Source organism: Aristolochia californica, unplaced genomic scaffold, assembly GCF_029961685.1.
Source record: "Aristolochia californica isolate CCGP_79_NKW_82.1479 unplaced genomic scaffold, dmAriCali1.0.hap1 SCAF_3, whole genome shotgun sequence".
In the NCBI taxonomy this organism is placed as follows: domain Eukaryota; kingdom Viridiplantae; phylum Streptophyta; class Magnoliopsida; order Piperales; family Aristolochiaceae; genus Aristolochia; species Aristolochia californica.
This window is the reverse complement of record NW_027181992.1, coordinates 28,548,012-28,569,771: the sequence shown is the minus strand read 5'-3', so window position 1 is coordinate 28,569,771 and position 21,760 is coordinate 28,548,012. Positions and strand designations below refer to the sequence as shown.

General features: G+C 40.7%; 1 protein-coding gene across 1 annotated transcript; it reads left to right on the top strand.

Annotated features, from left to right (window-relative positions):
* Positions 1–6,325: 6,325 nt before the first annotated feature.
* Positions 6,326–7,253, top strand: LOC137959506 (uncharacterized). Its single transcript, XM_068806866.1, has 3 exons — positions 6,326–6,558; positions 6,629–6,785; positions 6,876–7,253. The coding sequence occupies exons 1-3, from the start codon at positions 6,326–6,328 to the stop codon at positions 7,251–7,253; spliced, it is 768 nt and encodes a 255-aa protein (XP_068662967.1).
* The last annotated feature ends 14,507 nt before the right edge of the window (positions 7,254–21,760 follow it).

Sequence of the window (21,760 nt, the reverse complement as noted above, 5' to 3'; positions counted from 1 at the left end):
TTTCCTAACTTAGGGAAACATTTAATTTTTCTACAGTTCTTCTTCTTCCCCGTGGCACCGAACAAAGCGGTGATGAAACGCAGATGTGAGATAAGATGAGAAATTAGTAGTTCGAGATTATCTCCCTGTGATAATAGATGATCAGATTTTTAGATTAGAAAAGACGTGCCAACAATATAATCTTCCTAATAGCAGAAAATCCAGTTAATTCAGCAAGTCTTTGTATTCCAAAGTGGAGCACTTGCAGGTTCATCGCCGATGCTCCCAGGAGGGAAACAGCGATGAACCAGCAACTCGGAAATAAAATTGCTAAAAAAACGATTCCGCTAATGCAAGTCAATATCGGCAAGATCCTATAACAGTTTTAGCATATATGATTAATTGTAAAAGAAACAACAACTGACGTGGGTAGCAAGCTGGATCAACAATGACAAATATACCATGAGCAGCATTAGAAGCAACGTGTTGAAGCCTGAATTCTAGGAATTAATCAAGGTACACGATACTCATAATCAGCAACAGAATCACCGGATTGGTTTCCAAAAGAAGATGCCAACAAGCAAGATACAACAGCAACAAAAAATAATAACAATGACAGCAATGGTCTAGGAATATGCGATCACGATAGTAGAGATCCGATGAACCAGGGATCATGGACCAGAATTTTTCTGGATGCTAGTTTATGAACAGAGGCGTTCCAATCCACCACCAGAGAAGAGATGAGCATGAGAAGATAATAACCAGCAGCAAATTTCCATCTCGTCAATGCAAATTTTCCCTCAAATAACTCCCAAAATTAACAAGAATAGAAACAAGAGAACCATCCAAATTAAACAGGAAAAGACACAAAGATAAAAGGGTAGATCATAAAGCAAAAAATGATAGCACTGACAGTAAACCACGAGCAACAAAATAAAATAAAAAACTAATATCAAGCAACTAACAAAAAAGAAGGAGAATGAAACCTAAAAAACCATATTCGGAATCCTGAAAATCAAAGTTCTGATACCATGTTGATTTTCAGGACTCCATGATTTAGGTCATGGATAAAAACAAGAGGAATAAATGGTTATGGACTTGATCTAAACCCTCCCTCATAAGGTATATTTATAGGTATCAAAACTAACAATATTACAAGTATACCATTCACCCTAATAAGAGTGAAGAAAAGACAGGAAATGTAAACTAATTACATCAATGCCACCCTAATTACATCATATATTCCAACAATTTTATGAATAAAAGTTATTAATTTATGAAATATATTGAAGTCTAATTTCAGGAGGAGAAATTTTTATGTCAATCTGATCTATATTTAAGGAAATATTCACATTGTAATTGGCAAGGGTCAAGGTACAGAATGAAGCAAATCAAGAGATCATAAATGATTTAATAACGAATATTTTATATGTGAAATTAGCTATTTATTCAAAAAAAATTGAGTCTACTTTCTTTAAAAATAAACCATTTCTAATTATGAGCTATATTTTTTGAGATATCTATATTTGGAGTACCAAAGGTTAGTTCTACCAAAATTCTCTCTTTTTTCCTATTTTCTCTCATATTATCTCGTTGTGCATTGGCATGAATTGAGTTTCCTCTTCACCTATAATCTTAATTTTTAGCCAAATTTCTCTTCTAATAAGAGAGTTTTGGTCAAAATTAATCACTCCATGATGTGCTCGTTCAAGGCATGCAAATATTTTTTGCCTCGATGTTGTTTTCAAGTATTGCATTTTTGTTACTTGGTTGTGTATCTAACACATTGTCGACTCCAAAAGTTGTGGTCACCCAAAAAAGTTATGCTTAATCAAATTTATTAAGTTCTATTGATTTTTAAGATTCCATAGGAAATGAGATTAAGCAATGGAGAGAAGGAAGAAGGGATAAGAAGAAGAGAGGATAGAGAAAAGAGAGAAAAAGAGGTAGAAATTAGGGTCTTGGACTTAATCCAAACCCTCCCCCATAAGGCATATTTATAGGTATCAAAAGTACCAATATTACAAGTATACCTGTTATGCACGCAATAAAATTATTATTTTAATTATTTTTATTTAGTTTACTTTATTTTATTTCTGATAAAGTATTAATAGGCCATAGGGGCATTTTTGGAATATTTTATTATAGGGGTATTTTTGTAATATTTTATCTTAAACCTTGTAAGGGTGAACCCTATTTAAGGAGTAAGAATAATGAGAAAGACAAACATTAATTTAGGTTAAACAGGGTTTTGAGTTCTCCTCAACGAGCTCAGGGGTGTGCATTCTCCTTAACGAACCTAGGATTTTCAAGATTCCCTTTGGCTTGATTTTCATCTTTCTCTTCTTCCTCCCTACGAATCCATGTGTCAGATCTGGGACCATAACAACTGGTATCAACGTGGGAACACAATGGGCTATTCTATATCCCAAGAAAAATGGATTGCTATGTGTTATATGGACTCCATAGCATCGAGAGTCACGGCTAGGAATAGGAATTAATTGTTGTTAAATTAAGGTTAAGTCATGGGGTACTTTTGTAATTTTTGCGTCAAGTTAATTGGCCAAATCTTGGCCCACTTGTATGCGTCCCTTCCTTGGTTTATAAGGAGGACGAAAATTTGAAATCAATCAAGAAAAATTCAGTAGATTAATTCTAGTAGGCTAATTAGAATTCACGTCCTCCCTTGGGGCTCCACTCTCCTCACGCCCTCACTCACTTCTCTCTCGGAAATCACCAGCAACCAGTTGACGTTCAGAAACTACAACACCTCCTTCTTCATCTTCAACACTGGAACCAAGAGGGGAATACCGGGTGACACGATCCATGGCAAGGGAACCTAACAACGTGGTATCAGACAGGACCACCATTGGCGATTTTTCTTCCCCTACTGAAATCCAAAATTTGGTGGAGGAAAATCGTGTGGGAATGCAGGCCCAGCTTGACTCCATGCAACAGAAAATTCTTTCCCTCAACGACACTATCCAGCTCCTAGTGGTTAAGATGGACGAAGCCTCCCCTCGCCCTACTGCCTAACACGGACATGCCTCCTCTCCCATTGCCCAACCACTATCCCAGACCACCCACCCCGTCATCCCCATCCTTCAGCAATGGGCGCCCAAGGACCAGGCCATTCGTCGGTGCCTAGATTTGCCAAATTGGACTTCCCCAAGTATGATGGGTCTTCGAACCCTCTCATTTGGTTGCATAGGTGCGACTAGTTATTTTGGCACCAACGCACCATGAGGAAGGGCTTCCACTTGCTGCCTTCCACATGTTCGATGAAGCGCTTCTGTGGTATCATCAGTTCAAAAACAATAATCCTATGTCTGATTGGGAGTATTTCAAAGCTTCATGTATGTTGCGGTTTGGACCCCCAGCCCGCCACAACTGTCTTGGAGAATTAGCCAACCTCAAGCAAACTGGCTTGATAGAACAGTACCAGAAATCCTTCCAAGAAACCACTCCCCTGTGTCCACCCCCCACTTCCATTCCTCCTACACAGTCTCCACCTCCCCAATTCATAAAGCACCTCTCTAAAGCTAAATAGGAACAACGGCGAGCTCAAGGCCTCTGTTTCAATTGCGATGAGAAGTATCGCGTCGGCCATCAGTGCAAAAGGCTATTTTATCTTGACGGAGGCGATCCTGAAGAGGGTGACATTTTAGAACCTGAAGAGGAGCCAGCAGTGGAGGAACTTGCCCTTTCCCTCCACGCCATGACCGGCTTGCACAGCACCAACACCATGCAGGTCCATGCCCCATCCAAAATCTCATGGCAGTTGCCTTGGTTGATTCAGGCAGCACCCATAACTTTCTCAGCCAGACCGCAGCACAACAATTGGGCTTACCAGTGCAACACAACTCTGGCCTCTCAGTTTCAGTGGCAAATGCGGAGAAGCTTACCAGTATTGGAGTATGTTCAGCAGTCCGGTTTGATATTGAATGCCATCCCTTTGTCGCCGACTTCTTGGTCATTCCTCTCGCCGGGTTTGACTTTGTTTTGGGTATCAAGTGGCTTCAACAACTGGGTTCGATTTTATGGGATTTCACATCCTTAACAATGAGCTTCATTTCTGGACAGTGAGACATCACTCTTCATGGCACTCATGCCCCCTCCCACTGCACACTCCAGCACTTACAGGTAGCCACTTCGGACAGCAGTGCCTTACAGTCCCTCATTACCGAGTTTGGGGACTTATTTATGGAGCCTCAGTCACTTCATCCCATCCGGACCTGTGACCATCGTATACGTCTCAAATTGGGTACGGAGCCTGTCGTTGTCCGGCCATACTGTTATCCGCACTTACAGAAGGACGAAATTGAGAGTCAATGCCAGCAAATGCTCAAACAAGGCCTTATTCAATCCAGCAGGTCCTCTTTTGCTTCTCCGGTGCTGTTAGTGCACAAGAAAGATCAGACTTGGTGCTTTTGTGTCCACTACAGAGAGTTGAATGCACACACTATCAAGGACAAATTTCCGATCCCCGTGGTGGATGAGCTCTTGGACGAGCTCCATGGTGCCAACTTATTTACCAAACTGGATTTGCGTTCCGGGTACCATAAGATCCGAGTCTACCTGACCGACGTGGAGAAGATGGCATTCCATACTCACCATGGCCACTTTGAGTTTCTGGTCATGCCATTTGGGCTCTCCAACGCCCCTCCACCTTCCAAGCCCTCATGAACGTGGCAATTCAGCCCCTTTTACGGAAATATGTCCTTGTTTTCTTTGACGATATTTTGATCTACAGCGCCACTTGGGAGAGCCACGTGCAGCACTTGCGCATGGTGTTTCTACTCTTACGTGCACACCATCTCTTTCTCAAGCCCTTCAAATGCTCGTTTGGTGCTCCGGAGGTAGCTTATTTGGGCCATGTTATTTTTTTCGCCGGAGTCAAGGTGGATAGTTCGAAGATCCAAGCCATTGTGGACTGGCCTACTCCACATTCAGCAACGGCGTTAAAAGGGTTCTTAGGTTTATTTGGGTACTACCGCAAGTTCATCCACGACTACAGTTAGCTAGCAGTACCCCTGACGTGCTTATTGAAATGCAATGAGTTTGCATGGTCCGAGGCAGCAGCATCCTCATTTGATCAACTCAAGCTTGCGTTAGCATCAGCTCCCGTGCTTCAACTTCAGAATTTTGAGGATCTTTTTGTTATTGAATGTGACACATTTGGGGGCGGCATCGGGGTAGTTTTACAGCAGCAAGGACATCCCATTGCTTATTTCAGCAGACACTTGGCCCTTCATCATCACAAATTAGCTGCCTATGAGCCTGAACTTATCGGTTTAGCCAAGGTCATTCAGCATTGGAGGACATATCTCTGGGGTCACCACTTCCTTATCCATACCGACCACTGCAGCCTTAAGTACCTTCTGGAGTAGCGCCTAACCACATCCCCTCAACAACATTGGCTCAGTAAATTGATGGGCTTCGACTTTCGGGTAGATTTTAAACCGGGTCACCTCAACAAAGGAGCCGATGCTTTGTCCCACAGAGAGGCGCCAGAACCCCACCTCTTGGCCATCAGTCAGCCCCGCTTCTTACTGCTCGACCCTATGCGGGATGAGATTCAGCAGACCCCGGACCTCCTCGCCCTCTGCCAACGCATTGAACAGCAGTAGTTGGACAGCAGCTGGGCCATCTAGGACAGGCCTCCTCCTATACAAGCAGCACATTTATCTGGCTGCCACATCGCCCTTTCTGCCCACCATTATGTCCACCTATCACGATGGTACTCATGAAGGCTAGCAGCGCACTTACTTCCGCTTGAGTCATGACTTCTATTGGAAAGGTATGAAGAGCATGGTGGATGACTTCGTATCCGCGTGCCAGGTATGTCAGCGCAACAAAACCGACACTCTCCAACCAGCAGGTTTGTTGTAGCCCCTTCAATTACCTACCAAAGTTTGGGCAGAGATCTCTATGGACTTCATTGAGGGTCTTCCAAAGTCATCCGGTAAGTCTACCATCCTGGTCATGGTGGACCATTTCTCAAAGTATGGCCACTTCATTGCTTTATCACATCCATATATAGCAGTGCATTTAGCTCAGATTTTCATGGACAACATTGTGTGCTTTCATGGCTTACTGAAAACCATCACCAGTGACAGAGATGCTCTTTTTACTAGCACCTTTTGGAAGGAGCTTTTCGGATACAGGGCACCAAACTGGCTTTCTCTTCTACTTACCACCCCCAGACTGATGGGCAATAGAGGTTTTCAACCGCACACTAGAGGTGTATTTGCGTTGCTTTGTGGGCGATAATCCGAAGACTTGGGTCCACTGGCTTGCGTGGGCTGAATTCTGCTACAATGCTTCCTACCACTCCGCACTCAAGATGGCCCCCTTTCAGGTGGTTTATGGTAGACCTCCCCCTCGCCTGATCTCCTACCTTGTTGGCTCTTCACGTGTGGCTGCCATCGACCAGGCTTTGATGGAACGGGACAGCATGCTGGCACATATCCGCGACAACTTATTGAGGGCTCAGTCGCGCATGAAGAACTCTTATGACAAAGCCCACTGTGACCACTCTTATGCCCAAGGAAATTATGTGTGGCTCCATCTTCACAAGTACCACCAATTGCCCCTCCATGCATCCAAGCATCACAAGCTCTCCCCCAAGTAATTTGGGCCCTTTCAGATATTGGAGCGTATTGGTAGCTGCCATCGACCAGGCTTTGATGGAACGGGACAGCATGCTGGCACATATCCGCGACAACTTATTGAGGGCTCAGTCGCGCATGAAGAACTCTTATGACAAAGCCCACTGTGACCACTCTTATGCCCAAGGAAATTATGTGTGGCTCCATCTTCACAAGTACCACCAATTGCCCCTCCATGCATCCAAGCATCACAAGCTCTCCCCCAAGTAATTTGGGCCCTTTCAGATATTGGAGCGTATTGGTAGCGTCACCTACCATCTCCAGTTACCGGCCTATGCCCATATTCATGATGTATTCCATGTGTCTCTGCTGAAACCGTTCAAGGGAAATTCACCACTATTGCACACCCCTCTCCCTCCACTTCACGATGGCTGCATCCTACCCACTCCAGCTCACGTCTACCAGGCTCGCAAAGTTAATGATCGTTTGGAACTGCTCATCCATTGGGCAGAGACAGACCCGGTGGAGGCCTCTTGGCAGCCATTGGCTGAATTCAGGGAACTCTTTCCAGACTTTGAGCTTGGGGACAAGCTCTTTCTCCAAGAGGGGAATGATGTTATGAACTCCATAGCATTGAGAGTCATGTCTAGGCATATAGCTTAATTGTTGTTAAATTAAAGTTAAGTCATGGGATTTTTGCGTCAAGTTAATTGGCCAAATCTTGGCCCACTTGTATGCATCCCTTCCTTGGTTTATAAGAAGGACGGAAACTTGAAATCAATCAAGCAAAGTTCAGTAGATTAATTCCAGCAGGCTAATTAGAATTCACGTCCTCCCTTGGAGCTCCACTCTCCTCATGCCCTCACTCACCATCTCTCTCGGAAATCACCAGCAACTAGTTGACGTTTAGAAACTACAGCACCTCCTTCTTCATCTTCAACACTGGAACCAAGAGGGGAACACCGGGTGACACGATCCATGGCAATGAAACCTAACACTATGCATGAGGAATTGGAAGAAATACGCACATGTTGTAGAGCATCTGACGAAAGCAGGTACACATCTTCCATTAAACTTTCTTCAAGGGAGAAACTCACTACTGCCGCAGAAAAGGTCATACAACCTCAAATCTCCGAGCAAGACATATGCACAGAAGTCACAAAGGGCTGCTATTCATCACTGGAAAAAGAGGAGGCACCAACAGAAACAAATCCTATGGGCTTTGGCTTTCGGATTCTCACTCTCAGTCTCAATCTCGCTCTCATCAGTCCAGTGAGGAACCAACTTCAACGCATTTTGGGGTAAGCTTCTGAAACACTATCGATTTTTAGGTCAAATCGGTTGTTCCCAGGGGTTGATGGGGCTCCAAGGACCAGAGCAGCAGCAACGCTGCTCGAAAATTGGGGATGGAGCTTCTCTATTCCATGAAATAGAGAACTAGTGCCCAATTGCTGGAATTCCGGCTTGTGTGTATGAATTCCGTGATGGAATTTTTTTGGGGATGCCGGGATTGATAGAAAAAAATTTATGGGGACTGTTGAGAATTTTTTTTGGGGGGCTTTGTTTGTTTGTTGATGAGCACAGTACCTGTGCTTATGTTCATTGTCCAATTGAAACTGTGGGGTTTTTTTAAGCTGTCATATTAGATTCTCAAATGGCAAGATTCACAGGATTTGCTCTTTCTACTGCAATGCCAATTTTAGAAACGATTATTTTTCTAAAGTCTGGTAAAGTCCAGACAATAGATTTTGATGCAATTATCTGTAGTAGTGGAGTGCATTTATCGAGGTATAAATCAGCCTGAAGTTGATGGTGCAAAGAGTTCCTCAAACCCTAATTATGCTTCCCATATTGATTACCATTGGGGCTGTGATGGGGGGAAGAAAACTATTTACCAGTTACTGAGTACATAGGATAGAAAACTGGATAAATTCGAGGACACTTCACATGCCATTGAGGAAGATGCAAATTCAAATACTAGTCATTTTATTTCATACTTCATAAAAAACTCTCCTAAGGCAATGAAAGTGGATGACTTGATGTATGATTTTTTTGCGGCTGGGTTGAACATGTTGAAACCGTTGGGCTAAAAGGCTCGAACCTATTAGGAAAGCAACCCCATGGATCTTATACAAGGACTGGCCCAGTCGATATAAACACAAATTCCAACACTCCCCCGCACGGGAAAACCTCTGGACAAATTCACTGGAAAAACCCGGGACAAACTCCTGGAAAAACCCAGGACAAATTCATCAGAAATACCTGGGACAAAATTCGGTGGGAGCGGGACTCAAACTCGGGACCAACCTGCTCTGATACCATGTAGAATTTAGGATCTCATGAAAGGAACTTTAGATCAACAAGAAAGAAGAAGAAGAAGAAGAAGAGAGAAGGAGAAGAGAAGAAGAAGAACGTGGAAGAAGAGAGTTTGGATTAAGGGAGAAGAGGGTTGCATCAAAAAGAAAGATGAGGGCTGGACGAATTTGTGGAAATAGAGGACAGTGCTTCAATGCCCTACCTCTTAGCCAATGCCTTTATTTATAGTTTTACAATACCCTTAGGGCTACAACTTGATAAAACAAAAGACATAAAAGGAACACATATTTACACTTCTATGTCATCTTTATGGAAAGTATCATATTTTACACATATGCCACTCCTTTGACGTGTGGGCTTCTTGTCTTGAGCTCGTGGGCTTGAGCCCATCTTCCAACACTCCCCCTCAAGCTGGAGGAGAAAATACATCATAAATACCCAGCTTGCCACATATAAATGATAGGATTTTAGATGTAACGGGTTTAGTGAGAATATCAGCTACTTGCTCTTGAGATGACACATGTTTGAGAGAAATTATTCCTGCTTGAAACTTCTCCCATATAAAATGACAATCCACCTCAATATGTTTAGTTCTTTTATGAAAAACTGGATTTGAAGTGATATGAATAGCTGCTTGATTATCACAATGCAGATTCATGGACCCCTTTTATAAAAACCTAGTTCGGTAAGAAGGGTCCTAATCCATAAAAGTTCACTAACAGTATGGGCCATAGCTCTGTATTCTGCTTCGGTGCTAGATCTTGCAACCACATTTTGCTTCTTACTTTTCCATATAACCAAGTTTACCCCGACCAGAGTACAATATCCTGATGTAGATTTTCTATCATCAGGAGATCCAACCCAATCTGCATCTGAGAAGCCTTCTATATTGAAGTGCCCATGTTTTTTATACAACAATCCTCTTCCTGGAGCTCCTTTTAGATAACGTAATATTCTCTCTAAAGCCTGCCAGTGGGTAATTTGTGGTTTGTGCATGAATTGACTCACCACACTTACAGCATATGATATGTCTGGCCTAGTTACCGTGAGATAAATTAGTTTTCCCACGAGTCTTTGATATTTGCCAGTATCAATATCTTCTTCATTTGTGGCACATAATTTGACATTTGTATCCATAGGTGTGTCAACTGGTCTACAACCCTTGATTCCTGTTTCTTCAAGGAGATCCAAGACATATTTCCTTTGAGACAATATTATCCCATGTTTGGATTGAAGAACTTCTATACCCAAAAAATATTTAAGCATACCAAGGTCTTTAGTCTTGAATTCCTGACATATCATCTGTTTCACCTCTTGTATGCTCAAAGCATCATCACCGATTAAGATAATATCATCCACGTATACGGCCAATAATATTTTCCCTTTGACCGTATCTTTATAATATACGGAATGATCAACTGAGCACCGATGAAAACCAAACCGTAGGAGTGTTTGACTAAATTTATCAAACCAAGCCCGAGGGGACTGCTTAAGCCCATATAAAGACTTGTTTAATCGACATACTGACTCCCCCTCAACCACATAACCAGGTGGTTGAACCATATAAATTTCCTCACTGATATCACCATTTAAAAAAGCATTTTTAACATCCAACTGATAGACGGGCCATGAGGAGTTAGCAGCAATAGATAAGATGATGCGTACCGAATTCAATTTTGCAACAGGAGAGAAGGTCTCCTCATAATCTATCCCATAGCACTGCATATAGCCCTTAGCAACCAGTCGAGCTTTAAGACGAGCAACTGATCCATCCGGATTATGTTTCACTGAAAAAACCCATCGACAACCAACCGGTCTTTTACCTTTCGGGAGTGATGTTAAGTACCAGGTTTGGTTTTCATATAAGGCGTGCATTTCTTCATCCATAGCCGCCTTCCATCTTGGATGTCTCAGGACCTCCTGATATGACTGTCGAACGGAAGAAGAAGAAAGGGACACAAGAAACTAAAAACACTCGGAAGACAAGCGATGGTGAGACATAAAATTTGAGATAGGATGCGAAGTGGTACAGGAGCTACGTTATTTTCTTAAAGCAATAGGCCGAGTATCAAATTCAGGCCCATACAAAGGAGGAGAAGGACTTACCTCAGGTGGATCTGACAACTCCACAGGTGAAGGTACGGCTAGTGCATCAGGGGATGGATCCACTTCAAGATTGAACGGCACAAGCGGACAAGGAGTAGTAGAAGGACAAGTCCATCTTGGAGGAGCATCATGGGAGGAGTAGAAGGGAGTGTCCTCAAAGAAAGTCACATCCCTAGAGATAAACATCCTCCAAAGGGTAGGATTATAATAGACATAACCTTTCTGGGTGCGAGAGTATCCCAAAAAAAAACACTTCATAGACCGAGGATCAAGTTTATTTTTATGTGGAGATGTAACATGAACAAAACACGTACATCCAAACACTTTCAAAGGAAAAGAAAAAGGATCTTCACCATTAAATAACATAGAGTAAGGAGTTTTATGATGAAGGACTGATGAAGGTAACCTATTAATGAGAAAGCATGCTGTAAGCATGAGGCCAATAGAAATAGGGTACCTTCATGGAGTAGAGGAGGCCCCGAGCAACTTCAAGAAGATGACGATTCTTCCTTTCAGCAACACCATTTTGTTGAGGAGTATAGGCACATGATGTTTGATGAATAAGCCCATTACTCTCACAAAATGATTTGAAGTCATGAGACATGTATTCCTTAGCATTATCAGATCTAAGGGCTTGGATTTTCTTCCCAAATTGTGTCAAGACCATAGCATGAAAAATTTTAAACAAAGGAAGAATTTCGGAACGCTCTTTAAATGTAGCATAGTCCTCAGCCGTAAGAGTCACATTTCTGGATGATGATTCAGCCTTATCTTCATTTTTCTCAACGTTAACTGAGACTTGGTTAGCTGTGGCCCAATCAGGCTTGCCATGAAGTTTCCAGCATGATGCCACAAGGTGGTTCTGACGGCCACAATAAGTGCAAAGTTGAGGCTCAGTACGAAAAGAATTCTAACCCATTCTACCACCTCTATTTTCAGCCCCTCTCATAGTTCGACCCCCTCTCATATTTCTGCCCCGTCCTTGGGATGAGAAAGATGTTCCCCGATTGCAAGAGAACATCATCGATGGAGCATCAATAGGAGAAGGAGGGGATGGATCTGGTATCCTAAGTAATGTAGCACTAATATCATCAAAGGATGGAAGAGCAGAAGAACTTAGAAGTTGAGTTTTGGCCACCTCAAGGTATGGTTTAATATTTGATAAGCAAATGGCTGCTGCCAAAGCTTCTCTTTGTCGTTCTTGAACGGCAATATCAGTGGAATATGGCTGAGCTAGTTTCCATTCTTGAAGAAGACCGCGAAACCGTGCCAAAAATTCGTGAATATTATCTCCATGTTTCGTATGCAGCATGTTTTGTAAGACATCATATATTTTTTGTAATGAAGCAGTGCTTGAGTAAAGCTTGGCACAAGTGTCCCATATGTTCTTGGTGGTTTCCAAGTGGACCACATTGTTGGCCACCTGCTCTTCCATGCTATTAATGAGCCAACTTATCACCATGTTATCATCCTTAACCCACTTGTGGTAGCATGCATCTTCATCATCAATCGGAGGAGGAAAGTTAACAACGTGGCTCAAGAGGTCACGAGTAATAAGAACCCTCCGAATTGATTGTGACCAGCTCATGTAATTGGAGAGACCTCTAAGTGGAATTGTAGTAATACGGAGTATATCACTCTTATTACTATTGTATCCAATCTCCATGATGAGGCAAGTAAAATATGGAGGTCAAGGGAAAAGGCCTTCTTCAAAGAAAAATTACTCTATGTAATTTGAAGAACCCGTAGACCAAATCAATCACCAACAAAAGAGAACAAGAACCAATTTCTTTCACAAGGGCAAGCACCAAATTATCAACAAATTTGTGCCTTTAGAAAGTGATAATAACATCCAGCCATCACTCAACTTCTCTTGTATTCATAAGAACAAAGAGAAGAAAGTAGATGCAACCGATTAGGCCTTAATCCAAACTCCAACACAAACGAGCAATAGAAAAAAATTTAGAGAAGATTTAATGACAAACCAAGACACTTGGAAGAGATTTATCTTCAGCTCATGGGAGACTTCAACATAAGAAAAAAATTCAATTGTTGAAGTTAAAAAAAAAGGGAACTACAAAGGGTAAATGGCTGTTGGCATTTCATCAAACATGTAATGGGCTTCCAACAACACAACACAAACCCATGAGCAACCTAAAATAGGAGAAGAAACAGCAACATGTGCTGGAATTCTACCTCAAATGAGATGGATCCAAATTACATAAAGGTAATTGAATTTCACCCATCAATCTTAATAAGATGCAAACAACAAATGATCTTGATCACTCTTGTAATTGATTTACAAGGAGTCAAGATTATAACATCAATTTAGTCATAGAAATAAATCTTTACAACATATAAAAATTTATCTTGACTTGATGTGACTCAAAATTCAAGAAGTAAAGAAAAACAGGAAAAAGGAGTATATAAATAAGAAAAGGAAACAAAAAAAAACGTAAATAAGAAGATAATGAACTTATCTTTTTATGACTGAACTCCTTTTACAACTTCTTGAACAGATTTCATAATAACTCCATGAAGAGATCCTAAACTCCTTGCTCTGATACCATGTTGCCCATTATCTTAAACTTTCTACTTAATGGGCAACCCCTAATCAGCTCTGATACCATGTTGCTCTGATACCATGTTGCCCATTGCTGCTAGGCAGCCAAGCCAAGGTGCTTCTTGAAGATGCAGATGGCTACTTTCATTCAATCAAGGCACTAAACCAGAGTGCTGGAAAAAGGAAGTATGGTTCCAGTGGTGCTGAATCTAGTGCTTATGCATCGGGTTGGCACTTAAACCACTTGCAGGAACTCTTACATTAGCAGGTGCTGAAGTTGATCAATTTGTGATTGGCATAGTGTATTTTTTCTGCTCATGGTCTGGATTTGAAATGTCAAAGGTTAGTCCCCTACTTAGTACTATTACTGAGATGGAAGATATATTGCAACAGGACAGAAATGAATATGAAAGGGCCTTCAATCTCGGTTGTACTCCTTTATTGGTCTCATTGACCTCTTGCATGGTAAGTAATGGTGCTCGATTACTTCTGCCACTAACTGGCTCTAATAATGTTGTAATTGCTGTTTTTGACATTGAAGTGGGTGAAAGTGACTTTAGAAAACTGGCTCAATCCCTTACTCAAGGAGCATCTGCATGTTCTCCCCCATTGCCCTTAATAGCACTGAGCATATCACAACAGCAGCTGGTTGCCCACAGCACCTTCTGCCTATACCCCAGGTGGAAAGAGGTTTGACCAATGAGGTCCTACAAGGCCCCGTTGCAGCAGGAATTCATGATTACATCAGTTGTTTATGCTTTTCTATATCGCCTACAACATTTTTTCAAGTTAACGCTCTGGCTGTAGAGAAGTTGTACTCTCTAGCTGGTGATTGGGCTGATCTTGGTCCGAATAGTGCTGCTGTACTGGAACCATTGGCCTTAGCTCTGCACATCATGTTGGTATGGTAGTTGGCATTGAAATGAATGCATCCATAGTGTTAGATGCTCAAAGGAGTACAGAGATCAATGGCATAAAATACTGCAATGTGGTGACATTCGGCACGCCTCCCTACATTCGACCTTGAAAAAAATGAAAAAAAAATTGCGACTAGGGTGGTATGCTCTAGTTTTTGGGCATCCAGAGGGCGGATACAGCTACCACGGATGCTACTTGGGAACAAGTGGCGACGTCGACATACAAACCCTACCTTCGAGCTTGAGGACAAGCTCTTTCTCCCAAGGGGTGTAATGTTATGCACGCAATAACATTATTATTTTAATTGGTTTTCTTTAATTTACTTTATTTTATTTCTATTAAAGTATTAATAGGCCACATGGGCATTTTTGGAATATTTCATTTATAGGGGTATTTTTGTAATATTTTATCTTAAACCCTGTAAGGGTTAACCCTATTTAAGGGATAAGAATAATGAGAAAGACAAGCATTGATTTAGGTTAAAGAGGGTTTTGAGTTCTCCTCAATGAGCTCAGGGGTGTGCATTCTCCTTAACGAACCTAGGGTTTTCAAGCTTCCCTTTGGCTTGATTTTCATCTTTCTCTTCTTCCTCCCTATGAATCCATGTGTCAGATCCGGGACAATAACAATACCCTTCACACCAATAAGAGTGAAAAGAAGAGACAAAAAATTTAAACTAATTATATTAGTGCCACCCTAATTACTTCATATCTTCCAACACTCCCCCTCAAGCTGGAAGGTAATGGCAGTAATCCCAGCTTGAACCAAATAACATAGATGTAGTAATAAGCTCCTCCATCACGGTGTCCTAACTCAGTCACCGACTTTCAAAGGTAGGAATGGGTGATAAGTGGGTAATGCCTATCATTCAAGACGGCAATAAAAGACCCACAGATACATATAAAAAGTCTCAATGGACACAAAGCAACACACAAGAGGTTGGCCCAAAGGGGTATGTGAGACTCGAATAAAGAATGGTAGGAGAAAGGCTACCAAATAACCAATGGGTAATCGGTAAAAAGGAAGATAGGATGCTAAGGCCACCATGTGGTTTATTTTTCTAAGAAATTCAAATTCCGCATCAGACGGACCAATGCCGACAACAGTCAGCAAATAATGAACCCAAGGCAAGCAATTAAGTTCTACTTCATAAATAACGTCTTAATCAAAGAGACATGATAGCAATAGCGGAAATGGGCCAATGCCCAAATAACATTTACCACATGAGCAGTTGTATAGCACCAGATAACCCGTAAATAATAGAAGTCCTTAAAAGTAATAAGGACATATGAAATAGTTCAATGTGAGTACTTGCACAAAAAAAATTATTTGACCAAGGAATATGATACCAATACTTCAAAATAAAAATCTAGTCAGAGAAAAAAACTAGGTCAAGTCGAGTCAAATATCACCAATATAGCCAAGTCATGGAAGGAATCGACAAAGAACTCAGACCCGTAAATCGAGGCAAAAAATAAGTGGTCCAAGTCTAGTTGACCTAGTCCAAATTTGTCTAAGTTGACTCGGTCATGAACAGAACCAGTGAGTAGCCTCGGGTTGCTAGGTTAACTCGCCCAGTCCAGGTTGAGCCAAATCATCGCCTAATTAAACTGAGTTTCCCAACTTAGGAAAATTTAATTCAACAACAATGTCATCGTCTTTGGTGGCAATCATGACATCTTCGTCCTCCCGTGGCAACCAAGTAGATAAATTGGAATATATATCTAGGGAGCAAGAGAACATTTTGAAAAAAGAAACATCACCATAAATCAAGCAGAACACGATAACCCAACAACGTGGAAGGTAAGATTTTGATGACATCGACAAATTTAGTGCTGGTTGGAATTATGGAATAAAGTGCAAGTTTCAACTAGTCAGAGACTTCCCAAAATAAACCAATCGATGGTCTGAAACAAGGATATTAATGGGCAACTTTCTAATCCAGAAAAAAGAATTCTTCGAAATCTATTGTTAACCAGTAGAGAAGCAGTGACGACAAGATTACTCGGTGGAGTCTGGGGTTGTCATCCTCAGCAACAGCAACAGAGTTGTCGATGAACATAAACAGTGTCATTACCTTCTAGTGTTAATCTGGCTTCCGAACAGATTCGTGATCTTTCCAAACAGAGGAAGATCACATATTTTTGGAAACTAATATCAACCCAATATATTGGAAATGTTTAAAGATTGCATGGACCTCTAGATAAATCTCTAAAGATAATCTTGCTGGCAAATTAATCAATCAAGTCTCTGAATTATGGGAAATCAGCAGCCTCTAAATAAAAAATCCCAGATAAGCAGCAGCAAAAGAGTTTTAAAAAAAAAAATTATAAATGGCAATGGAACACCTGTTTCTATAGCAGAAAATATAATTCAGCGACGAACAATTATTCCTCCTATTTTGAAATAAATCAATATTTTGTAATAAGAGGACAAGAGCAAGTGACAGAATTTCCAAAATTGGATTATTTCTACGGCTGGAAGATTTCTTAGCTCATTGGAGATAATAAGCAGTAGCGAAAAAAATTTCTGGATGCTGGTTGATTGCTAGAGTGGAGCTTTTCAAAAAATGGGAACGAAAAGTTTTTGGAAACCTACTTGGATACGTTTTCCATCAATATTCTTCAAGTAGATTATCTTCGTATTATCGCCATTGTTCTCTTCTCTATAGAAGACACTAGAGAAATGGTGAAGTGCTGGTTCAAGAGAAAGAAATAGTATAACAACTTGAACAAGGAATGGCAAGTTTGCAGCAGTAAGGATTTTACTTCCATAGATAATATCCAAAACTCTTCTTGTGGTTTTTTTTCTTTGAATGACTTCATCAAGCCGACGAGCACTTTTCCTTGTTCAGTGCACCAGCCCTTGAGCTGGACTAGATTCCAATGGTAGATTTGAGTTGTCGATGATGAATCGTCGGTTCAGGTGAGGAAAGAGATGAAATTGCACCGATGAGGAGTCTCGGGGCTAGAGAAATACAATTTCAAGTCAGAACATTGTGATTCATCACAGGGCCATTCAAAGGGCTTCGAGTTGCATGGTTTGGTTGCTGCAACAATCAGCGATAAAGATGAGGCGCCATCAGAAAAATCGTCTTCCTCAAATCATCAGAATGACCCACTGGTTACTGTTGTCCACATGGCCAGGCAGCAGAAGAAAACAAGCAATAATATAAAAAAATAAACTTCCAATAACTATGAAAAAAGAACCATCAATATGAAAAAGAAAAAAATTGGGTTTTTGGAATCCTAAAAAACATAGCTACGAGTCCTGAAAATAAATGTTTTGATACTAAGTTGATTTTTTAGGTTTCCATAGGTAATGAGATTAAGCAATGGAGAGAAGGAAGAAAGAGAAGAAGAAGAGAGAATAGAGTATGATACATGTCTAACAGAGAAAAGAGAGAAGAATATGTGAGGGAAAAAGAAGGCAAAAATTAGGGTCTTGGACTTAATCCAAACCCTCCCCCATAAGGTATATTTATAGGTATCAAAACTACCAATATTACAAGTATATCCTTCACCCTAATAAGAGTGAAGAAGAGACAAGAAATTTAAACTAATGACATTAGTACCACCCTAATTAAATCATATCTTCCAACAAGTTCTATGATAGATGCTATATTCTGACATGAGAACTAAGTTAATTATAATAGAATAACCTTTATAATTGTGTTATAGGTGGTTATTTATCGGTTTTCAAATGAAATGAGCATTTATTGAATTTGGCATTAATCACTGTCGATATTGCATATTTTTCTCTCCTTAATTATATTTCATTGTTTTTAAGGTTTATTTCTTCCAGAAATGCTTTTTATAGATTTAATTATGGAATTTCAGGAGAATTATGGTTTTCTCTCCTGAATTATATTTCATTGTTTTTAAGGTTTATTTCTTCCTGAAATGCTTTTTATAGATTTAATTATGGAATTTCAGGAGAATTATGGTGAAGGAGATATTTACCAAAATGCCCTTAGTGAAATGGAGATGATTTTTAGGTCAAATTGTTTTAAAATAAACAAGATGGTATTTAAAGGAAAGGGGGGGCGTCGAGCGAGAGGAGGTCGAAAGGGGACCCGAGAGGGAAAACTCGAGAGGGAAGCGTGAAAGGAGAAACAGAGTATCGAAAAACAGAGGAGCACCGTCGACCGAAACAGGGGAGGATCCGAGAGGAGTTCCCCACCGCCGTTCGCCGGGCCACCGTCGTCCACCGCCGTCCACCGCCGTCCAGAAACCGAGAACAACCCCGAGGAGAGCTCGAGAGAGTCTCCGTCGAGGTGATTTCGACAGTGCTATTTTTTGCTCGCCAGGCCGGGAGGGGATCTGAGAGGGCTTCTCCGGTGCCACTTCTTCTTTCCGACCATCCTCCGACGTCGGTTACGTATTTCCGACCAGTCTCGGAGCTATTCCGACTCCAACCGAGACTCGAGAGAGCCGGTTGGAGAACGTCAGCTCTGTTTCGTTCTTCGCCGGACGTTACCTCCGTCCGTCGGCTTCTAACCGGCGTCGCCGGCGTCGTCTCTACCTCCGGCCACTCACTATTGCTACCCGACGCCACCAATTTCCGGAAATTGCAGCACCCGTGAGAACGAGTTGCTGCCCGAGCGAGAGGAGGAAGAAGGGGAGTAATTCGTCATTATTGAATTTATTTTTTCATATAGTTTGAACTTAGGTTTTGAATGTTAATTGAATCTGATTTGATAATTAAGATTTATTTAAGATTTGTTTTCTTGATATTTGATTAAATTAGCTAATTAGGGTAAGATTATAATTGAGGTTGGATTTTGGTATTTTAATCCGATTTCTATCTTTAACTCTAGGCGCCCGAGAGGGGCTAGACGCAAGGATTGAGAATCCGGATTCGTGGTTACGTGGCGCTCGAGAGAGGCACGAATCACGATAAAATCCAAAGTTGATAATTTTAGCATCATCACAATAGAAAATTGATTCTCTGCATTCTATTGTAATCCGAGCTTTGTCATTAACTCTAAGCGCCCGAGAGGGGCTAGATGCAAGGATTGAGAATCCGGATTCGTGGTTACGTGGCACTCGAGAGAGGCACGAATCACGGTAAAATCCAGAGTTGACGTTTCCTGTTGTGCAAGTAGTTAATTAAATTATTGCTTGATAATTTAGGAAGTAGTTAATTAAATTATTGCTTGATAATTTAGGAAGTAGTTAATTAATTTAGGATATAATTAGTGTTTAGTTCAGATTAATTCATCATATTTGGTTAGGCTAGTTGACTGAAGAATACACAAAATTCAATCCTCCCTGTGGATATGACCCTTGCTTACCGCTCAATTACATGAACGATTCGTACGCTTGCAAGGTATTAAAGCCGATGTAACTAAAATTATACATCAAGTTTTTGGCGCCGTTGCCGGGGAGGCACGTATTAAGTGTATTTCTTTGTTCTCCATAGTCTTAGGTTAGATTTATTTTTATTTTATTTTTATTTTATTTATTTATTTATTTATATTTTTTTTTTTAGCTTGGTGATTTTTTATGGAATTATTTTTATTTCTTCTAGTTAGTTCATATTTTTAGTAGTGAGTTTGTTAGCTTAATTTGATAGTTCATTTTGTTTCTTTTTGTGTTTTTATGCACGGGCGCCGTTCCCTAGGGGGACCATTAGCTCCCTTTGTTGAAGAGGTAGAACAGATTTGTAGGAAAACACCCGAAGTCAAAGTAGGAGCTACCATGGCCAATCAGGGTGAACCATTACAGTTACCTGCAATAGGGAAGCTAAGATCCAGGTGGTCCGATCCATTTGAGGTCACACAGGTGTTTCCTCATGGCGCTATTGAGATCCGCAATCACGGAGATGGGTCGGTCTTCAAAGTTAACGGTCAGAGGCTCAAACCGTATCTTGAGAATATCCCCACACCGGAGGAGGTGATGGTGATTTTCTTGGAGGAACCTGTCATTTCATCTTGAATGCGTCAGAGTCTTGCTTACGACTATAAACTTAGCACATTGTGGGCAATCCCCACGTTTCTATCCCTTTGTATATTACAATTTTATTTTTTTATTTTATTTTATTTTATTTTATTTTTTTATTTTTTATTTTTATTTTTATTTTTTTGGTTTATTCATTCTTATTTGCCGACTGAGAGCATAAATGGTTCCGATATTCGATGACCAGACTTTTGGTCCCTAGTTTGAGAGGTCTGTACTCAAACAACCGTTCTGGGATTGACCAGTTCGATCTTGAAGTATTGAATGAAAACCTTATGGTGAGTAACTTAAGGACTTGTGTTCAGCGCGTGATTCCTGCTGCCTTCAGTGGCCAGTCACACGGAGATTTCTTCAAAGTGTGATGTGGGATAGCGGTTTCATCTACAGATGATTACCTACGGGTACGGCTGATACGAGTAAACCTTCTTCGAGGGAGACTATGTATCATTCCTGGGGGTCTTTATTGACTCTTCGGTATTATTGTTGATGCCCAAACACATATAGTCCCACCTATGGATTTAGGAGCCCTGAGGGAGCTTAACCCTCACCCTGTTGGAGTATAACTAGCTAAGCTGTTATTTTTTTATTTTTTTATTTTTTATTTTTTATTTTTTTATTTTTTTTATTTTTTGTAGTCGTTATAGTGTTTTAACTTTTCCCCATTGAGGACAATGTCAGCTTTAGGTTTGGGGGGGAAACGACTCTTTTATGCCTTAGCATTAATTTTCTTTTGATTTCTATTCGTGGTTTTCAAACTACTCCTCTTAGTATGTGGTTAACATTAGTAGAGTTAAAATAAGTTGCTTAAATGTGTTTCAAAAATTTTCGTAAAACTGTGTAGAATATGCCTATTAGAAATCTGATATCATTTGTTGTGATTCATGAGAATTCAATGGGATAAATTACTATTGCATTAGACTTGGAACTTAGTTGCAAAAGAGAACATGTAAATCTAGTGTTGATCTATGTTAGTCTGAATAGTCTTGTATGCCTGTTTGAACTCATTCCTTTGTATACCTCAGTGAAATTCCTTGTTGTAATGTATGAATGCGAATGGAAATGCTCTTGCTTGCAAAAGACAGATAACTTCAGAAACAGCCTGGGCAAACCTAGGGACATGCACCGGAATAGTCGGTCACTTAAAAATAAGTGCATGTGTAGTGAAGACGAATACAAAATGGTGGTAATACCAAAAGTTCAGTGAAGAAAAAAAAATTACGCTGGTAATAGCAAAAAGTGCGCTGGTAATAGCGTAAAATGGTTTTAAATCTGGAAGCAATGAGTTTCCTTAACTTTGATGACGAATT